The 21,682-nt window shown below is 48.6% G+C and overlaps 1 protein-coding gene across 2 annotated transcripts in view; it reads right to left on the reverse strand.

Annotated features, from left to right (window-relative positions):
• Window positions 1-4,399, reverse strand: part of KIF26A (kinesin family member 26A) — a 261,377-nt gene extending 256,978 nt beyond the window's left edge. For both annotated transcript variants that reach the window (XM_030214372.1, XM_030214371.1), the window contains exons 1-2: window positions 4,068-4,399; window positions 3,598-3,855 (exon numbers count right to left, since the gene is read on the reverse strand). In XM_030214372.1, the coding sequence (XP_030070232.1) occupies window positions 3,598-3,855; window positions 4,068-4,106 (297 nt within the window). In that variant the 5' untranslated portion in view covers window positions 4,107-4,399. The remainder of the gene's footprint in view (window positions 1-3,597; window positions 3,856-4,067) is intronic.
• Between the last annotated feature and the right edge of the window lie 17,283 nt (window positions 4,400-21,682).

Genomic DNA, 21,682 nt, shown 5'->3' on the forward strand with positions numbered 1-21,682 from the left:
AGGTGAGTTAGCGCTTTTAACACGCCTGTAAATTTAAGGTGCGTTAAACGCTAACATGCCTATACATTTCTATGGGCGCATTAGCGTTTAATGAGTGTAAACCATGTGCGCGCATTTAAAACGCTAATGAGCCTATATCGCCGCTTAGTAAACATAAGTTCAACTAGCTATATAAAACCATGCAACTCTACGTGTCAATATAGGGCCCCACAGTGGTAATATATGTATGCAAGCATCTAGTTCACATACATATATATATATATATATATATATATATAAGAGAGAGAGATGTGTAAGCAGGGGCATAACCAGACCTTACAGTGGGAGGGGGCCAGAGCCTGAGATTGGGGGCACATTTTGAGTGCCGCCCTGCCGCCGCCCCCCCCCCCCACATGTCTCGCCTCCTCGCCCCCCACCACCACCACCACCTCACCTCACCTCCTCGCCCTCCCTTGCCTCGCAAATACTTTTGCTGGCGAGGGGGTCCCCAACCCTCGCCAACCGAAGCCTTCTTCAGCGCCGGTCTCCAGCGCAGCCGCATTCCTGCCCTGCTCTTCTTTCTATCTTGCTCCTCCTGTCCTGTGCACGCTGATGCTCCTTTTCAGTTTCACGTAAAGGAGCATCAGCGTGCACAGGAGGAGCGAGAAGAAAGAAGAGCAGGGCAGCGAACGCGGCTGTGCCGGAGACCGGTGCTGAACAAGGTTTCGGCTGGTGGGGGTTGGGGACCCCCGCCAGCCAAACCAGGAGCCCTGATGAAATTTGCGGGGGTCCAGGCCCCCATGGACCCCTGTAGCTATGCCCCTGTGTGTAAGGGCTTGGGGGTAGCCTAATGGCTAGTGCAGTAGGTTTTGATCCTGGCGGCCTGGGTTTGATTCCTACTGCAGCTCCATGTGACCTTGGGTAAGTCACTTAACCCTCCATTACCCCATGTACAAAAACTTAAATTGTGAGCCCTCTAAGAACATAGAAAGTACTTGCATATAATGTGAACAGTGATGTATACATTATTATTAGTAGCAGGCACATGTTTGCAAAGGATAAGTACATTTCCTTGTGGCCATCTTTGTTGACCCAGAAAGATGTGTCAAGACAGTTCTTATTTTTATTTCACCAGTTCTAAATCTCTCTATCCCCCCTTTCTCTCTGAGCACTCCAAATATTGAGAAAACGCCTCCACTATAAAGTGCCTTGTATTTGCATTGCTCATGTTTAGCACAGGCTTCTATTAAAAAATAAATAAATAAATAAAAAGGTTCATAGGTCCTTATGTCAGAGGAGTGGCCTAGAGGTTAGGGTGGTGGACTTTGGTCCTGAGGAACTGAGTTTGATTCCCACTTCAGGCACAGGCAGCTCCTTGTGACTCTGGGCAAGTCACTTAACCCTCCATTGCCCCATGTAAGCCACATTGAGCCTGCCATGAGTGGGAAAGTGCAGGGTACAAATGTATCAAAAATAAAATAGATACTACTGGAGATTCTACATGGAATGTTATCACTATTGGAGATTCTACATGGAATTTGCAACATTCCATGTAGAAGGCTGCGCAGGCTTCTGTTTCTGTGAGTCTGACGTCCTGCACGTCAGACTCGCAGAAGCCTGCGCGACTACATTGGTGGAATAGCAACATTCCATGTAGAATCTCAAATAGTAGCAACAGTGGAGGAGTGGCCTAGTGGTTAGGGTGGTGGACTTTGGTCCTGGGGAATTGAGGAACTGAGTTTGATTCCCACTTCAGGCACAGGCAGCTCCTTGTGACTCTGGGCAAGTCACTTAACCCTCCATTGCCCCATGTAAGCTGCATTGAGCCTGCCATAAGTGGGAAAGCGTGGGGTACAAATGTAACAAAAATACAAATCAAATTCATGTCATCAAATCCCCAAAATTACAGCCCTAACCACTCCAATCACTCACACAAATCCCTCAATAAAATAAATAAACAAATCCATTTCCAATAATTCTTCAAGAAGTGAAATGTTGCAACAAAACCCGTGCCCACAATTTCTGAAAGGGTTGTGTCTAACCTACAACAGCCTAGCAGCACCCACATCATTAATAAAAAGTCGGTTCCTATGATTCTCTTACCAAAAAAAAAAAAAACCAAAAGCCAACCTGCCAATTGATCCTGGAAGAGATGGATTCCCTATAGGCAGACTGTGAGGAGACTCTGCACATTTCTGCAGCCCAGACAGGCCAAACACATACAGGGCTAAGGAGAAGGAAGGAACGTTCCCCGTGGGTACACAATGAAAAATGAAGGTAACCTTTGACATATTAACTTGTCTGACCCTTTCTCAAGGGATTTCAGACGCAGGCTTCCAGCCACTTAAGGTTCAATGAAAAATAACAACAAAACAAACAGCTTCCCAAAACTTTCTCCAAAGCCATTCAGGGGTGTAGCCAGACCTTGGCGGGAGGGGGGTCCAGAGCCCAAGGTGGGAGGGCACAGTTTAGCCTGCCGACCCCAGCCACCGACTCCCCCCCCCCCCCCCGCCACTTTCGATCCCCCCTCCCGCCGCCGACCCTCCCCCGCCACTTTCGATCCCCCTCTCCGGCCATCGCCGCCGCCTGGTACCTTTGCTGGTGGGGGTCCCCAACCCCTGCCAGTCGAAGTCTTCTTCAGCGCCAGTCTCCGGCGCTTTCGCTGATCTGTTTCTGTGAGTCCTGACGCGCAGGACGTCAGGAGTCAGGACTCACAGAAACAGATCAGCAAAGGCGCCGGAGACTGGCGCTGAAGACGACTTTGACTGGCGGAGGTTGGGGACCCCCGTCAGCAAAGGTACCAGGCAACAGCAGTGGCGGGGGAGGGTCGGCAGCGAGGGGGGTCAAAAATAGAGGGGACCAGGGCTAAAACTGGGGGGGGGGGGGAACATGCCTGCCCCCGTGGCTCCACCTAGCTACGCCCCTGATTCACGCACAAGGTGAAGGCGTGTCAGAAATACCGGGGACAACAGTGCTAGTCTCTCACAACTGATCTAAATAAGCTCCTTTAGAAATAAACCCCCAGTCATTATAATGAGAGGAACAGGCGAGGCAGCTCACACACTGTCCGCTTTACACAGCCGGGACTCCAGCATACCCGGCTAAGCAACCCACACCAACAGAGCCTGTGCTCAACGGTGCCAATTTACCATTGAACTGCAAGGTGCCTAGTGTAGGTTCATTGTCTCTAAAGAACAGAGACATGCAGCTCTAGCGAATTTGTCTCAAGGGTTCAGGCAAATCTCCTACATCTCCTGTGTCTGTTGAAGCAGAGGGGGCTCTAACAGTTCCAGAGAAAGAATCCCAACTCTGGGTAACACTCCAGGCTGGGATTTCATTTCTGGCAGCTCCGGGGTACCTCTCAGGGCAGGGATCTCTGCTCTAGCAGCACTGGAGTACCACCCAGGGCAGGGATCTCAGCACTGGAGTACCACCCAAGGCAGGGGTCTCAGCACTGGAGTACCACCCAGGGCAGGGGTCTCAGCACTGGAGTACCACCCAAGGCACGGGTCTCAGCACTGGAGTACCACCCAGGGCAGGGGTCTCTATTCTGGAAGCCCCCCCCCCCCCCCCCCGGGGTCAAGACCGTGATCTTAGCTCCAGCAGAGCCTGGCTTACCGTTAAAGAGCTGGGAAAGGCCAGTTTCAAGGCTTGCTTCTGAAGTTCGCCGACTTTGATCTGGCAGTTCCTGCACCAGCCTCCTCTGCCGTTCTCTGCCCTCTCCAAGTGGCCGAATTCCGCAACAGATCCAGCCCCGGCTCCCTCCGGAGGGGGACGGCTGCCGGGCAGATCCTCCTCGTCCGCAGACTGCAGCCTCTTCCTGGGGGAGAGCTCCAGGGGCAGCGGCGCCTCTCTGCCGGTAGTCCTTTCCGAGCCCTGCAGAGAGAAAGAAGAGTAGAAAGCACAGTCTGAGCACTTTCAGCAGCTTCCCCCAGCCCAAAACGTGCCTAGGGAGAGCCTTTTTCCACTGCGCTGCACGGATGCACTTTTCAAGCTACTATTTATATTCCGTCAGTGTCTAAACGCACTACGAGCCCAGGTAGGAAAATCGGTGCACAAAACATCAGTGAAAAACTTTGCAAACTCACCGCAGACGTGCGATTTGCAAACTGCAAAGCTGGGAACATCTTTGGAAACGAAGCCGGGGTTTTAAACCCTGTCTTAATTAGCCCCGTATGCAATAATTAATCCATAGCATTGTGCAAGACTTTTTCTCCCCATTGCCAGATGCATTCACAATTTCACCACAATAGTGAAAAAAAGCTGGGGAGCGGTTGGTGATGTCCTGGTCTTCTGTACCCAAGTCAAGTGTGAGAATGAAGTCCCACTCCCTGCTCCTAGAGCAGTTAGGTGATGTGCCCTTCCATGCTGTTTCACAAGAAGTAACAACACACATACACACAAAAAGTTTAGGTTTCAAGTTTGCAGGAGCTCAGAGACTGAGCATGAGGGAGGGGAGGAAGGGGGGAGGGGAAGGAAGCGGAGGGAGGAGTCACTTCCCAGCACCAGCCCAGGAACTGGACAAAAATCCCATGCAAACCCCTGCAGCAGAGGAAACGGAGGGTGGGGGTGGGGCTCGTTTTATTTACACTTTTTCACCACTCAGATAAAATGAGTGTCTGGGCCCCCAGTGCGTTGGCAAGTTATTGAGAGATGAGTAGTGTGTCTTTTAACAACAATGTGGGGTGTTTTTGTTTTGTTAATTCCAGACCATTCATGAAAAGGGTCAAAAAAATGCAACTTAATATCTAAGAGGCTGCCTTATTATTACTGTGCAAGCCAGATACATCCGTTCTCAGCAGTTCATTTGATAGGCTCTCTAACAGGAAACGACACAACGATTGTGTTGATGGCTAGTCTAAGAGAGACACGTTTGGGAAGTATGTCAGACAACTGAGCCTTAGTCCCAGCAAGATATGATACCTATGGAATAACTGTGGCTATAATTTTTAACACTCTGAAATAGGATAGTCCCTGAGGCTTCCAGAAGGAAAGAGAACATTTCTCTTTTCAACCCTGTCCCCGCCACACAGACACAGCAAATGCCTTCAGGCCCCCTCACTCCTACATTGTGGTTCCAAAAATGAATATTTTAAAGATAGGTTCATGCTCAAAAAAACAGTTTTTTGCTTTCAAAGCTGCCTCATCCCCTCCTCCAGACCTCTGATTCAATCTTTAGGCAGGGCCTTCCCTGTGTATAACAGATGTGGTGAACATGATCTGCCTTCCACATCTCATCCCGTTCAAAAGTGCATTTTTTTTCTTTAAGGATTTAAGGCTGAGAAAGATGATTGGGGGGGGGGGGCACAAAGTATCCGGCTGATGGGAAAATTAGCGTATTTATTTTATTTACTTGGAATTTGCTCACACGTTTTTTTAATAGTAGCTCAAAGTGAGTTACATTCAGGTATGCAATAGAAATCAAACAAAATAAAACATGGAAAAGAAAATAAGATGATACCTTTTTTTATTGGACATAACTTGATTAGCTTTCGAAGGTTGCCCTTCTTCATCAGATCGGAAATAAGCAAATGTGGTAGCAGATAGTATATATAAGAGAAACATCAAAGCATTACTTTGACAGTCTGACAGAATGGGAGGGTGGAGGTATGCATGGGGACATCAAAGCATTTCATTGATATTCTAACAGAATGGGTGTTGGTAGGTGAGAGGAGGGTAATAAACAGAGAAATACAGCTTATGGTTTATAATGGGTTAGAAAACCCAGATCCTTATTAAGTCCTGTTTGTTGTGTGTCAAAATATTCAATCATTCTTATTTCAAAGGTCTTACGTTCCTGTATTGTTTTAAAATTACCTTTCAGTATTCTTACTGTGAAATCACTGGTGCAGTGTTCTGGTCTTGTGAAGTGTTGGCCCACAGGGGTGCTAAAGGGCTCATTTTCAAAGCACTTAGATTTACAAAGTTCTATAGGTTAAGTCTAAATGGAGGAGTGGCCTAGTGGTTAGGGTGGTGGACTTTGGTCCTGGGGAACTGAGGAACTGAGTTTGATTCCCACTTCAGGCACAGGCAGCTCCTTGTGACTCTGGGCAAGTAACTTAACCCTCCATTGCCCCAGGTACAAATAAGTACCTGTATACAATATGTAGGCTGCATATCATCTACTTTCTGAACTGGTCACAGATGTGTCCCCCTCCCCTCTCTGCTCGCAATCTATCCATGTCTTCCAAATGCGCATTATTCGTAAAAAAGCAAAACAAGAAGTGAATTTTCCATATTCATACATTAAAAGTCCTCCAGGGGAAGTAAACAGGTGGGGGATACCCCTAATACGTATGAGAATGGTGTGCATGCATACTGCCTTATCACCTACTCATGTATATTCATTAGAGATTTCCAGAAAAGTGATCCCTTCAGGACTGGAGTGAGTACCGCTGGCCTAAAACCTCAGATCAGTGGTGTAGCTACGGGTGGGCCTGGGTGGGCACAGGCCCACCCAATCTCGGCTCAGGCCCAACCAGCTGCAGCGCCACACTGCTCTCTTCCCACCCATCTCTCCTCCACAGCATCCTGGCATCTGCACTCTGGTCTCTGAACCCCTTCCCTCCCAGGTGTTGGTACAGGTGTCCTTGGCACCTACAGCGATTCATTCTCGCTGCTTGCGCTGGCCCCACAGGCTTCCATCTGCCGCATTCCGTGAGACAGAAAACAGGCAATAACATCAGCGAGGGCGGGACACGGCAGATGGAGGCCTGCGGGGCCGGCACAAGCAGCGAGAATGAATCGCTGAAGCTGCCGAGGGTGCCTGTACTGACATCGGGGAGGGACGGAGTTTAGAGACAGGAACACAAATGCCGAGACGCCACAGAGGAGAGACAGAAGATGTGGAGTAGGTGAAAAAAACAACAACCTTATGTTCTTAACAATAGCTCCGGGAAGATATTTGTGGTGTGTGGTTGGGGGGGAGGGGGCACGTGCGCATGGAAGGGCCCATCCAAAATACTGAGTCTGGCCACGCCTCTACCTCATATAGATCCATTTGGATCTGCAGACTGGCACTGAAGAGGACTTTAGCTGGCAGGGGTTGGGGATCCCCACCAGCAAAGGTACCTGATGGCGGTGGCGGGGGAGTGTTGGCGGCAGTGGGAGGGGGGGTCAAATGTGGCAGGGGAGGGGCGCTGGCTGCGGCGGGGGGGGGGGGGGGGAAAGCAATGGGGCCAGGGCTAAATCTGCGGGGGCCCATGCCCCCGTGGCCCCACCTAGCTACGCCCCTGGTTCGAAAGCCCATAAATGCTCATACAAGCCTCTGTTGGTACTCCTTCCTGGTGGACAAGTGGCCTAATGATTACAGCAGTGGGCTGAGAACCGGGAAAGTCCAGTTCAAATCTCACTGCAGCTACTCGTTACGGAGATGCCAAGTTGCCCAATTCCAGGCTGGAGATTATAGGACAGTCCTGGATTTCTGACCACCCTATCCTGGTGCATTATGGGACTTGCAGCACTGATTTCAATGGGCAGAATCAGGCACTACAAATCCCACACTGCAAGTTAAAAATGAGGTTTGGCAAGAAGGTCTCCAGCCTGGAACTGGGTAACTTGGCATTTCTGTTGTTATCTGGGCAAGTCCATTGCCTCAGGTACAAACTTAGGTTCCCCTTTACTAAAGCAGCTGAATATAACTCATCTAGAGACTGACCAAATTTCGATTTCAGTGCCAAAAACCAACCCAAAATCTTAATTTGGTCCTTTTTCAGTTTCAGGCCAAAAATAGAGTAGAGAGGTGTGGTAGCCGTGTTAGTCCACCTTTAAAGGTAATCAATAGAAATAAAACAAAATAAAACATAGAAAAGAAAATTAGATGATACCTTTTTATTGGACTAACTTAATACATTTCTTGATTAGCTTTCGAAGGTTGCCCTTCTTCAGTCAGATTGGAAATAAGCAAATGTGATGACAGTATATGTAAGTGAAACATCAAAGCATTTCAGTGACAGTCTAACAGGATGAGGGTGGGTTAGGTGAAAGACAGGAAGAGTTGGGTGCACTTTGACACCCACCAGACAGGACTTAACAAAGATCTGGGTTTTCTAGCCCATAATAAACCATAGAAATTGTACTGCTTTGTCACCCTCTTATCTCCATGCATATCTCCCTGTCCCTCATCCACCCAGCTCTCCCTGTCTCTCACCTAAACCCCACCCTCATCCTGTTAGACTGCCACTGAAATGCTTTGATGTTTCACTTATATATACTGTCATCTATCAACATTTGCTTATTTCCGATCTGACGAAGAAGGGCTACCTTCGAAAGCTAATCAAAAAATGTATCTGAAACCAAAACTCTGGTGCAGCCCCTGCTCCCTCTCCTCCCCCCCCCCCAGAGCAGCTACCATCCAAGATCCAAGGCCCCCACCCCCCCCCCCCCCCACACACACACACACCCCGAGCTTACTTTAAAAGCATTTGTTGGTGCAGTGGGGGCAGGAGCGATCCACACTCAGAGTCCAACTCCTGTTGGCTCCATTGTCAACACGGGTGCTGGGACTTCAAGCAGCAGTCTCGCAAGACTGCCGCCAAACCTTGTTTCAGCCATGTTCAGATTTGGAGCCTGCATGAGTAAGACTGATTGCCTATCCACGCCAGCTCCAATCTCAACATAGCTACCATGACTTCTGGCATGTTGACAATAGAGCCAGCAAGGGTAGGGGGCAGGGGCCAGTGTGAATTGCTCCTGCCCCCACTACACCACCAATGCTTTTAAAGTAGGCCGGGGTGGGGGATCCAGCCCTATGGGCAGTGGGAGGTCTGGGGGAGCCTGACCTTCGTTCAGGGGTGGACCAGGCCTTGGAGGTATGATGCTTTTGTTTGGGGGAGGGGGAGAGCGAGAGGGAGGAGGTGCATAGCAGTTTCATTTATGGTTTCCTTTTTGGTCAAGATCAAGTGACAAATTCTGTTGCAGGTTTGGTTTCAGCCAAAACGGGGAAAAAATGGTTTTAGTCGGCCTCTAAACTCATCTTGAGCTACAACTCAAATATGTGCTATCTAAATCCCCTAATCATTTCCCTTTCCTCCTCCTCCTCCTTTCTGGCCTCTATTGGGAATTTTCAAAAAAGCCCTGCCAAAATGAGGTATCCTTCTGCAGGTCTCTTGGGCTGAACCACAGGGAAGAGGAAGGAGACTTGGCAGGGTTGGCTTAACCATTAGGTGAACAAGGCAGTTGCCCAGGGAGGCAGTTTCTAGGGTGCAGCAAGCCGTAGTTACATTCAAGGGAAAACAATAGACCCTGGCAGTCCCAAAAGCACAAAGAACTATTAGCATGTACCTTTATCCACAGGGAAGGTGGAGGAGTGGCCTAGTGGTTAGGGTGGTGGACTTTGGCCCTGAGGAACTGAGTTCGATTCCCACTTCAGGCACAGGCAGCTCCTTGTGATTCTGGGCAAGTCACTTAACCCTCCATTGCCCCATTTAAGCTGCATTGAGCCTGCCATGAGTGGGAAGGCGCGGGGTACAAATGTAACAAAAATAAAATAGATACTATTGGAGATTCTACATGGAATGTTGCTACTATTGGAGATTCTACATGGAATGTTGCTATTCCACTAGCAACATTCCATGTAGAAGGCTGCGCAGGCTTCTGTTTCTGTGAGTCTGACGTCCTGCACATACGTGCAGGACGTCAGACTCACAGAAGCAGAAGCCTGAGCGGCCACATTGGTGATCTGCAAGGGCCGACCTCTACATGAAATGTTTAATGGAATAGCAACATTCCATGTAGAATGTCAAATAGTAGCACCAGTGGAGGAGTGGCCTAGTGGTTAGGGTGGTGGACTTTGGTCTGAGGAGCTGAGTTCAATTCCCACACAGGCTCCTTGTGACTCTGGGCAAGTCACTTAACCCTAAGCCGCATTGAGCCTGCCATGAGTGGGAAAGCATGGGGTACAAATGTAACAAAAACAAAAATAACCCATTTGTAAATATATATATAACAAAGTATGATGTTGCTTTATGCAGGTTTGATCTGGAGTTGGAGTAATCGTGATTATTGAGTTTAATTATCAAACCTCTCAGCAGAAGAGGAGCCACTGATTCCCAAACCTGTCCTGGGGAACCCCAGTCGGTCAGGTTTTCAGGATATCCATAATGAATATTCATTAGATATATTTGCTTACCAAGGAGACACTCTATGCAAATTAATCTCACGCATATTCATTTTGGATATCCTGAAAACCCAACTGGCTATTTGGGAATCGCTGGGTTAGGTACTTGACAGTTTGGGGAAGGGAGAGGCAAAGCTGAATGTCTTGACTAGGAACCTAATACCCTCACACCAGCCCTAAAACTGAATAGAGCAGACGTCCTTTTAAATTCTCAAGCCGTTTTCTTATATGCACTACCGTTTCCGACCCCATGCACTGTGGAAAACCTAACGGGAGGTCTGCACCTCTCGTTGGGGCTGCTGTGAGCGGGACCCATGCAGAGGAGGACGCCCATCGCAAAAATCCAGCTGCATTCCTACCCACCCATTTCTAGTGAGGGTGATAGGCTAAAACCAGTGGTTCCCAAACCTGGTCCTGAAGGCATCCTCCACTGCCTGCAAATCTCTCTCATGAATATTCATTATGGATATCCTGAAAACCTGACTGGCTGGGATGCCTCCAGGATCAGGTTTGGGAACCACTGGCAGCTAAACAGATACACACATCTGGTAGGCCTGTATCCCTCCCATATTTCAACTGGTGGTTGGCATGCTTTCAAAATGCCTGACCGCAGTTAAAGTTATACTGATGCTACATATCATATATAAGCTGACAGCAGGGGTATTTTCCAGCTCAATGTCTGGAAAAAAAGAAGACACCTCTGTCTGGATAGTTATCCAGGTACCAGTGATGAATATCCAGGTGTAAGTTTAAATGCCCCAGTCAGCATTTTCAAAGCAAGGCAAACCAGAAAGTTAAAATGAAGGGGGGGGGAGGGGAGGTATGTGTTTAAACAATATTAGTATCTAGATTGGTTTATGATGTAAGCAGAGCATCCCAGTCAAAGACAGCCAGAGTCAAGCCAGGGCAAGGGTTTAGATGCTACAGACAGAGCAGCCAAACTGCAGCACCTAGCTACATTTCAGGATAGACCCCACTTTGGGATGGGATGCATGGAGGCCCAGCTATATATTTACACCACTAACACTATACATACCTCAATCTCCTCCCCTGTCCTGCTCTATACAATTGTATTCTCGTTGTGATACTTTTTATCCATACATTGTATTACCTCTATGATACTTTGTAATTACATTGCGTTATCTCTGTGACACTTTGTACTCATACATTGTAAGCTGCACTGAACCTGCTATCGAGCGGGAAAGAGCGGGGTATAAATGCTATAAATAAATAAATAAATAAAACATGGCAGATTATTATTAATGTATCTGAATGTAACTCACCTTGAGCTACTACTGAAAAGGGTGTGCACAAAATCCCCAAATACATAAACCTACAAGCAGTGTACATTCAGGTACAGTGGGTATTCTTCTGGCCTTGGAGAGCTCATAATCTAAGTTTGGGCCATGGAGGGTTAAGTGACTTGCCAAGATCACAAGGAGCTACAATGAGATTGGAACCAGGCCCCACGATTCTCAGCCCACTACTCTAACCAGTAGGCTACACCTTCATGCCACCTTGAATCCATAATTATGACAGTACAAAGGGCGGCTTATTTATTTTTGTTTCATTTGTACCCCGCGCTTTCCCACTCATGGCAGGCTCAATACGGCTTACATGGGGCAATGGAGGGTTAAGTGACTTGCCCAGAGTCACAAGGAGCTGCCTGTGCCTGAAGTGGGAATCGAACTCAGTTCCTCAGTTCCCCAGGATCAAAGTCCACTGCACTAACCACTAGGCTACTCCTCCACTAGCAATAGTCCATGTAGAAGTCGGCCCTTACAGATCACCAATGTGGCCGCGCAGGCTTCTACATGGAATGTTGCTAGTGGAATAGCAACATTCCATGTAGAATCTCCAATAGTAGCAACATTCCATGTAGAATGTCCAATAGTGGCAACATTCCATGTAGAATCTCCAATAGTATCTATTTTATTTTTGTTACATTTGTACCCCGCGCTTTCCCACTCATGGCAGGCTCAATGCGGCTTACATGAGGCAATGGGGAGTTAAGTGACTTGCCCAGAGTCACAAGGAGCTGCCTGTGCCTGAAGTGGGAATCGAACTCAGTTCCTCAGTTCCCCAGGACCAAAGTCCAAGATAAGGTTGCATGATATTCGTTCTGTCATCAAAATAAATGACTGACTTCAGCACTTTTTGGTCATCACTCCAGTGTATTGGCAGCCTTAAATTCCATGGTGTGACATCCGGGAAGGATTAATCACATCTGCCAACGTTACTGCATTGTGTGAAAGGGAGGCAAGCTTGCTCTATAGTACGATGCAAGTATTACAAAGGCTACTCAGCAAATCTGAAGAAATTGACCTGGGTGCTCAACATACCCAGGACTCCAGGACAGAGAGGTCTATGTTTATCACGTTATATGGGCAAGAGAAATCTATTTGAAGATCTGTTCCAGAGAGAGACCATCCATCCTGTAATCATTTGCACATTATACAGTTTCACGCATGTCAGATGGGGGGGGGGGGGGGGGATATAAACCTTTGAAAGGACCAACAGGTTTAGTGAAGAATAAGATGCAGTTTTTGTAAGGCATGATTGATGTGACTCCTCGGGAACCTCCTAATGTATGTGTATATGGTCCTGCGACTCCTAGTTTGAGTACAGACAACTAGCTCAGTGGGAACAAAATGCTAAAACTGCATTTTCAATCACAAAAGTGTGTGAAAAGCGAGCGTTTTGGACTGGATCCCTAAGCCAGAGTTTGTACAGGATTCTACGTCCTCAATCTGGCCATTCTTCAGTTCCTGACGCTGCAGCGCCATCTACCGATGCGAAACTGCAAAAGCACCGAGTCCGGAGCTTGGACTGCATTTTCTGTTAAGCCTGTCTGTCTGCTACGCGCACAAACCCAGAAGAACCCATGGGCGTAGTCGCTGACGAGGTAATGAAATGTCAAGCTTTGGCCCATTTTAGAGTCTGCTATTATTTTAAAAAGTACGCATTTCTTTTCGTTTCTGTTAAAGAGGAGATGGAAACTAGACTCTGATTTTTAACAGAAAGGGTGGTGCAAGTCAGAACACCCTCCAAGTGAATGGTCTTTCTGAGGGGGCAAAAAGCACCACGATCCCTGCTTGCTGACTGACAGCAGCGCTAACCGTGAAACCTAATCCTTTCTTTGTTTTATTTGACAAAGAACAGCGAGGCCACTACAGTTCTTTTGGCTTTGGACTCTCGTCCTCGTTAGGCTGTCCTTTCCAGGGCTACTACTACTACTACTATTTAGCATTTCTATAGCGCTACAAGGCGTACCCAGCGCTGCGAGTGGCAACAGTAATTAATTACCGATCATTATAAGCCAAGCAAAGGAATGATTTCAAATCTCTCCCTCCCCCACCCCCAACCCCTAGATCGTTCGTGAGTAATAAAGTGGGGAGAGAGAGTTCTGCCAGCGCCTACGACTGTATTCCAGAAGTTATAATGGGGAAATCGGCCCTCTTTTCAGCTCCATTTAATGCGCGGCTACAGAGGCAGCGGAATGGGGTGGGCCACTGAGGCCATGCCCCCCCCCCCCTACATAGCATCAGCAACTAGAGAACTCGGGAGCAGGGCTGGAGGAGGTTGGCTGGTTTAGCCTCCAACCAACCGCTGAGTACACTCCCGAAATCATCGTGCACATTTCAACACCAGTGTGTTAAAGAGGCACCTAGGGATCCCCTTGTTCAATGAGTAGGCGGGGAAACAGAGTAGAACAATTGGGGCTTGCAGTCCCCCCCTGCCCCCCCCACCACCACCACATACACCCCCCCCCCCCCCCCCCCATTCGGGCATATTGCTGAGAGCAGGTGCGCTGTTCTTCCTCCTTTCAGTAGCAATCCCTGGCCACAGCCCTGCACACAAGCACACACCCACCCCGACCCCGGTGTACCCACAGCCGGGACCACACACAGACAGATATATGGATACACACAACCCTGATAAGCCATTGCTGTGCCTCGGATCAGGCTGTTCTGCGTGTGCTGTTCCTGTCTTTGACTCGGGTGCTTCGGTTACAATGAGAACAAACACACACACACACACACACACTTTCGGACATACAGTCGCATACACAACCGAAGAGGCACGCATGAGTGTACAACACACAACAAAAAGCGGTTACATACAGAGAACACACATGCATTTATCCGTTTCACAGGCATGCTGGATCTGATATATATATATACAGATATTGATACAGTGCCACACGCACAAAGCAAAACAATAGTACCTAGGCAGATAAATATCCACCGCAACATAGACAAAAACTGTGTGTGTATGGGGGGGGGGGGGGGGGATAGAGGATGTCACACACATCCCTAAAACCCAGGTGAGGCTGTACCTCGGTGCGTTCATAATCCTTCAAGCCCCTGATCTTTGAAAAGCACATTTATATGTTATCCTATGCTGAGCTCTTAGGCCACAAGTTTGAGAGCAAACCGAGCCAGAGGACTGATGTGGGAACCGAGTCTCCTCCTCAGCTGCCCGGGGAGTTTCACTTTCTGCCGCTGGAAACTCATTGTTGCAGCCCTTTTGGGGGGGGGGGGGGAATTGAGTGAGGGAAGTGAGGGGGGGTCCCTGCTGCTGATTGATGCGCTCACTCCGCTGCCCCTGTCAGCTCCCTGCTGTCTGCACTTTTTCACTAACATGCTTAAATATTTCATGCTACTAAGTAATGGCTGCGAAATCCCCCATCAGCCAGGTTACATTGTTGTTTCCTACTAGGTTCAGCTCTCAGGTACAGCCTAGGCTAAGGCTGCTATAACTCAGCAAGTGAACTGGCACCCAGAGCCCTTCCCCAGCACCGCCTTGACTATTTTCTGAGACCTATTCTTATATATATATATAGCGAAAGATCCATAAATCTCTCTGGAAGGAAACCGGTGAATGAGGGCTACTTCTTGGCATGTTTTGCAGTTTGCAAATGAATCTAGCGCTGGCGGCATCTTAGTCTAACGCTCTTTTATTCGGCGGATAAAGGACATCTGGAGCCTGTTCTGTTTTTCAGCACCATCCAGATGGATGATGAACTAAGCGGGGAGCATGCATTAAAAACTTCCCAAGTGAAAACATGATTATACAGATCTGGGCTTTTCTATTTCGAACAACACGGGCAGTAGCCAAACTAAAGTTTTTACACTGACTAGAATTAGAACCCTAGAGAAATGCGCTCCAAGTCACAACCCCTTGATCGTACGGACAGCGCCAGAAATCCAAGGCATAAACCAAATAGACTGGAGTTGTCCTGAAGCAGAGAAGCTGGGGGGGGGGGGGGGGGGGGGGGGTCTGTACTTACCTTTCCTCTCCTCCTCAACAGATGACTGGTAAATCCGAAAATGATCTCGGAATCCAGGCAAAGGGCTCCTATTTCCAGGATGCTGGGGTTATTCCTGCTGGCGCCGGAGGGTTCCGGCGAGTTCTGAGAAGCCATGGTTTGGTGGGGTGGGGGGGGAATATCCGACTCCCTGAGCGATGGGGAACTGGTTACTCCTTCATACTGGCAGGGTGTGCTAAGATGCGTTTGGGGGTTGAAGGGGGGTAAAACGCAGTAAATCCAAGCAATGTGCTTCAGTCTCAGGCACACCTTTCTAATGAGCGCATAGTGCTTCAGTAGCACTTCCCCCTCAAGGTCCCATCAAAGATTTCAGCCTATTCCAGCAAGGATCCTGCGGGCAAGCGAGAGCCCCACTGCACTGTAATCCACCCAGAGCCATCAGCCCTGGCTTACTGCTGGGGCTTGCACGCTCTGGGCCAGCTCTTCCTGCAGGAAAGGGCCGTCAGTGGCCACCTTTCACTCGCCAACCACTTCATCTCTCTCTCCCCACGCAAGGCTCCCGGGCGCTACATTCAGGTCGACTCCTGGATGTGGCAAAAAAAATAAAAAAAAAAACACGTAATGAAATAAAACGCCAGAGGAGTGGAGCAAAAGTCCTCAAGAGCTCTTTGAAGTCTGATTACATTCACAGGTATTTTACACACACCAGGTCAATCAGATGCTCAGTGGTTGCAGGTTCCCAGAGGTTTGGCCGTTATAAAACCCGTGCTTGTCCGACTCATTGAAAGGAGTCGCACTGGAAGGGAAAAGACGAGTTCTCTTTCCCTCGATGTTTGGAGCAACTAAAACAGGTGCTGCCCTGCTCTAGACTTCACCTCGAAAAGCAGCGGTGAAGCTGCTGCCTTGTACCGATGCATCAAGCAGGGGAATGCGTTTTCTTCTTTGCAGTTTGCTCTGCCAGTTGCGCTGAGTTGGGCAGAGCTGAGCTTTGGCACCAGAGCTGCGCCTGAAGGCGGTCTGTCTCTCTCTCCCCCCCCCCCCCCCCCCAGCCGGGGAGCAGAAGCTAATTGCCGGCTGTCAGTTCTCCGCAGCCCGAGGGCCAATCCCGGCGGGGTTCACCCTCAGCACGTAACGTCAACATGGACACCAGCCGGGAGCGAGCGGTTTAGGCGACCGATGCACGAAGCTCTAGGGTCAGCGTGCTTATTAGAAAGCGCGTTAAAAGCGGTTCCGCTAATCTCGGGCAGGAGTGTTCTGCAAAGTTGAATCCTGCTCCATGTGCCTGGTTTCCAGAGCTTGTAGCAGTCGATCCCATAACAGAGAGGAGCTTCCTTTGAAAGAACCTCAACAAAAAGCACAAGTTGTGGTCTCCTAGAGCCAGATGCACTAACTCCACCGTAAGCGCCCTTCCCTTACCGATCCCTTAGCGAATCGGTAAAAAACGGACATGCATGAAGGAAATCGCATGCAAATGAGCTGCTCGCTGTTAGCTCATTTCACGCGATTTCCTTCCTAAGGAGGGGAAGCCAGTCGGCCAGCTGAGTCGTTATGCTGGCTGCTCTGTACATGCCAAAGACAACTTCATACACGTCCACGCAAAAAAAAAAGGACATCCCTGACGAGCACTTGGACGTTTTTCCCTTCAGATTTTGTGATGGGCGGCCTTCTCTTGGACGTGTTTTTCTTAAGTGCCCGTAGGAACATGCAGGACCTATGTGCAGGATGCCAGGGGCTCACAGAAACAGAATCCAGATCAGTGAATGCGCCGGACTTGGAGACCAGCGCTGAAGGGGACCAGCCTGCCAGCAAAGGTACCTAGTCATTTCGGGCACGTAAGAAAAACACGTCCAAGAACACCGCCGGAGAGAATCGAGGGTTGGGATGTGCGAGGACGTCCAAATCAAAACTATTTGGACGTCCCTTTCGATTATGTCCCTCCAGGTCTCTCTCAGCCAATCACAGTGTGTTTAGCTGACAGCTAAACGCGCTGTGATTGACTGACACCTGGAGGGGCATAATCAAAAGGGACGTCCAAATAGTTTTGATTTGGGCGTCCTTGCACGTCCCGATCCCCGATTCTTCTCTCCTGCGGTTTTCGGGCACGTAAGAAAAACACGTCCAAGAGAAGGACACCCATTACAAAACCTGAAGAAAAACCATCCAAGTGTTCATCAGGGACGTCCTTTTTTTTTTTTCTGAGTGAAGGACGTCCAAGTGTTAGGTCCTTGAAAGGATGTCCCTGACGAGCACTTTTCTTCCGATTTTTGCGATGGGCATCCTCCTCTGCATGGGTCCCGCTCACAGCAGCCCCAATGAGAGGTGCAGACCTCCCGTTAGGTTTTCCACAGTGCATGGGGTCGGAAATGGTAGTGCATCGCATCGCATTCACATTATAATGGTAATTAGCTCATTTGCATTCCGTTTTCGTTATCTGCTACTGTGACAGGAAAATGGCTCCGAGAACCCTTTTGTGCATGTCCCGGTTTACTACTTGCGCACTAAACTGGCTAGAACCAGCTTAAAAACCACATTGCTGGCTCGTTAAGTTTAGTGCATCTGGCCCCTAGTTCAGTCAAGGGACCATTGCATAGGATTTATGCAGATGAAGGGTCGTCTGCTTCAAGGATTTCAACACTTGGAAAACCTAAACAGCAAAAAAAAAAAAAAAGCAGAAAGGCAGGAGTGGCCAAAAATAACGTACAATGGACTGACTCAAACGCAAGCCTGTTCATCCTGCTTATACGCATTTGCCCAAGTTGCAAGTAGTGCAACATAGCTTGTAGCAGCGGATCAGCTCATAAACTATCTCCAGTTCAAAGGATAGGACAGTAATTCAGGCAGTGGCGTACCAAGGGGTGGGCAGGGGGGGCAGTCTGCCCCGGGTGCACGCCGCTGGGGGGTGCCGCGGCGCGCGCCTGTCGGCTGCGAGTTCGCTACGCTAAATTCTCTCGTTCGCTGCAGCTCCCTCCCTCTGCCCCGGAACAGGTTACTTCCTGTTCCGGGGCAGAGAGGGAGGGAGGGAGCTGCAGCAAACGAGAAAATTTAGCCTAGCGAACTCGCAGCCGACAGGCGCGCGCTGCGGCACCCCCCTCAGCGGCATGCACCCGGGGGGGTGTCATTTCGCCGGGGGGGTGTCACTTCACGGGGGGAGACGCTGCACCTGGGGGGGGGCGCATCGGCGATCCGCCCCGGGTGTCGTCAAGACTAGGAATGCCACTGAATTCAGGATAATCATCTCTGACTTTGAGGGTTGGCTGTTGATGGTGATGGTACTGAATCTGGCTTCAAAATGACGTTTTTGAATAGCTCCTATGTTGGACCAATATTAGTTAGTTAATTAATTAATTAATTAATTAATTATTTTATTAGGATTTATTTACACCTTCTTGAAGGAATTCACTCAAGGCAGTGTACAGCAGGAATAAGTCAAACATAACAACTGACAATTACAGCAGTAAAAAAGATTCAAATAACAATACAAAGTATGGCATGGTACACTACTCACAATGCATAATAGAACGTTTCAATAGACAGAAAGGCCCGAGAGCTTGTCTTGACAGGCCCAGTTAAACGAGGGCTGGGCCGGTTCTGGAAGGCTCTGGGCAGGAAGGTGGGAGCACGTGGGGGGGGGGGTCAGTGTTCTCAGCCAGCGGGTTCAGGGGCTGGAATGATGGGTTGGCTTAAAAGAAGCCAGCAAGCCCTTGAGCCCGATTCTTGCATCCGATTGGAGGAGAGGTTGCCGGGGGGGTGGGACAGTTGGGAGGGAATAAAGGCTGGGCTTCCTCCGAGGCTCGGGGCGTTTCCTGATCCTCGGAGGCGGCTTTGCCCTCCCTCCCGCCCTCACATTTAATTTGAGGGGGCGAGGCTTCCTTTGTTGTGTTGTAGAATTTTGTTTTTTTAGATGAATGGCGTTGGAGTTGTCGCAGCGGCAAAAACCCGAGCTACAGGAGCAATGGCTCATGGGGATGGGCCAGGTCATTAAAGGCGGGTCGGGTGACCCGGAATAAATGTGTGGAGGTCCACACAGGCCAGGGCTCTTGCTGTTAGGGCGGAGCCGGGAAGAGGAAGAGTTGCAGTGGCAGCAGGAAGTGGAAGTTGCTGCTTTGCTATCATGGAGAGCGGCGGGAGGGGGGCAGCTGTTGATGTTATGCTTTGACAACTGTAGCTCGGGGGTGGGGTTATCCTTTACTGATGTTAACTGAAAGTTTAAATGTTAATAAATCAAGCTGCGGCCTATGGTTATCCCACAATAGTGTGCAAAAGAGTTATTGATTGATGAGGTATGAGGGGGAAGCAAAGTAACTGGGAGGGGGGAGGGGAATGCCTGGTAGAACGGGTCCCTGCTCCAAGGGTTAAGCATAGGGTGTAAGCAAAGATGGAACATATACATACACATACATATAGATATGTAAGAGGAGTTAGAAAATAAGGAGACTAGTTTTCAAGCCTCTGTCTGGGGCTCCGTCCAATAGCGTTCTCTCTCCATGATTGCGCAACTCAGGGCCAGAAGCAGAGCCAAGTTGAAGGCGCAGGGGGAGCGAGGGGAGCAAAAGCGGCGCAACAGCGGACTTCCGTCGGCACCGGCGTGCATTTTAAATGCAACATGGGTAAAAAAATAGGCGCCAGCGGAACTCCGTTTGGGGGAGCAGCCGCTCCCCTGGCACCTCCCTAGCTACACTGGGCCTTCAAGACTGGGACAATAAAAGTTCTTTATTAATGACCTGACACGGAGAGCTAGGCATTGAACTCAATTCATGTACATCTGACTGTGTTCCCCTCTTTGACCCCTGAAGCAGGCGTTGTCCAGTGCCGAAACACGGCCCGTGTCAGGTCATTAATAAAGAACTTTTATTGTCCCAGTCTTGAAGGCCCAGTGTTGCTTTTTCTGTTTGTATACTTTCTGTGTATGCTGTATTACCCTCTCTATTTGTGTTACCTCCCTAGCTACGCCACTGCTCAGGGCATGGTTCTAAAAGGAGGGAAGGAGCACTGCAATGAGTCCTGCTGTTGAATTTCACTTTCAAGTTGAAACGCAGACCATCGCAGAAGGCAGACATGTTGGACTCGGGTGAGTCGGAGATGGACTAGAGTCAAGGTAACACTGTAGGAAACCCGAAGGAGCTGCATCCACCCCTGCAGGGTTCCCGCAGACCTGGTGGAGACTCCCGCAGGAGTCCCAAGGGCCTGGGGGAGGGGATTCCTGCAGGATTCCCGCAGTCCCCGTTCCCGTGCAGCTTTCTACATCACATGCACCAATAGATCCACACGTACCACAAAGCCAATGATGGTGGAAGCAGTGGGCGCCTCAGTCCTGGAAGCAGCAAATTCTAAAATGCTAAGTGTCCCTATTGCACTTTCAGTAACAGAACAGTGACATGTAGCGAATACTTTACTGCTATGTGAGGTTCCCCTAACCCTCCATCAGCATACGCTTCCTGCTGCTGCACCATTATTTCTTAATTTGAAATACAACGAACCCAGGAGGGGATCTTCTCTTTTCATGAAATGCAGCGCAACTACTGTGAAATCACTCGATCTCTCGTATTTCATTTATCCCATAGGATGACGTCAGCTTTCTGGAGTCAGGCTTGCATCCTTAGGATCCCTTTTACTAAGCTGGCAAGTGCTAGTGTACTCTTACCACAGCTTAAAATAGCTTACCGCACGGGACACGCTCAGACATCCTGCGGTAATTTCCGAATCAACGCAGGCTAACCGCATGCTAAAAAATATTTTAAAATTGTTAGAAATTTTGAATAATAAAATGAATATTATTATGGATGATTAATATTGAGATTATTGTTTTTCCCAGAGTTCCGGGTATGACTCCTAAAGTTTTCCTCGGAAATATTTCCTCAAATTATTACTTTAAAAGGAGTGAAGCCTGTGAAAACTGGGATTATTTTAATCAGTGGGATTTGAATTAGAGACTTAAGTATATGTATTGTTAAATAACTTCTGGTTTTTAAAAGAGAAAGAATGTAATCAGATGTATTATTTCTAGCTAATATTGGACAATAAGTATGTTTTTCAATTAAATGATTTGACTATACACCGTATTGGCCTTGAAGAAGCCAACCAGATGATCAATGTGGAATAATGAATTAGACGAGTAATATCTGGGGATAATCAGGTTAATACCACGGGGTTTTTTTTCTGTTTACTGTTTAATTGATCTCCTTATCATGTCTCACTCTCCCTATTTAGTGGTCTAAGGAAGAGAATAGAATTACCTTCCTGAAATAATTCCTACATATTACTTTCTCTGTATTTCCAGCAAGTTGTTTTATCGCTTGTAAAAATTTAAATGGTTA

This window comes from Microcaecilia unicolor, chromosome 9 (assembly GCF_901765095.1).
Source record: "Microcaecilia unicolor chromosome 9, aMicUni1.1, whole genome shotgun sequence".
NCBI lineage: Eukaryota > Metazoa > Chordata > Amphibia > Gymnophiona > Siphonopidae > Microcaecilia > Microcaecilia unicolor.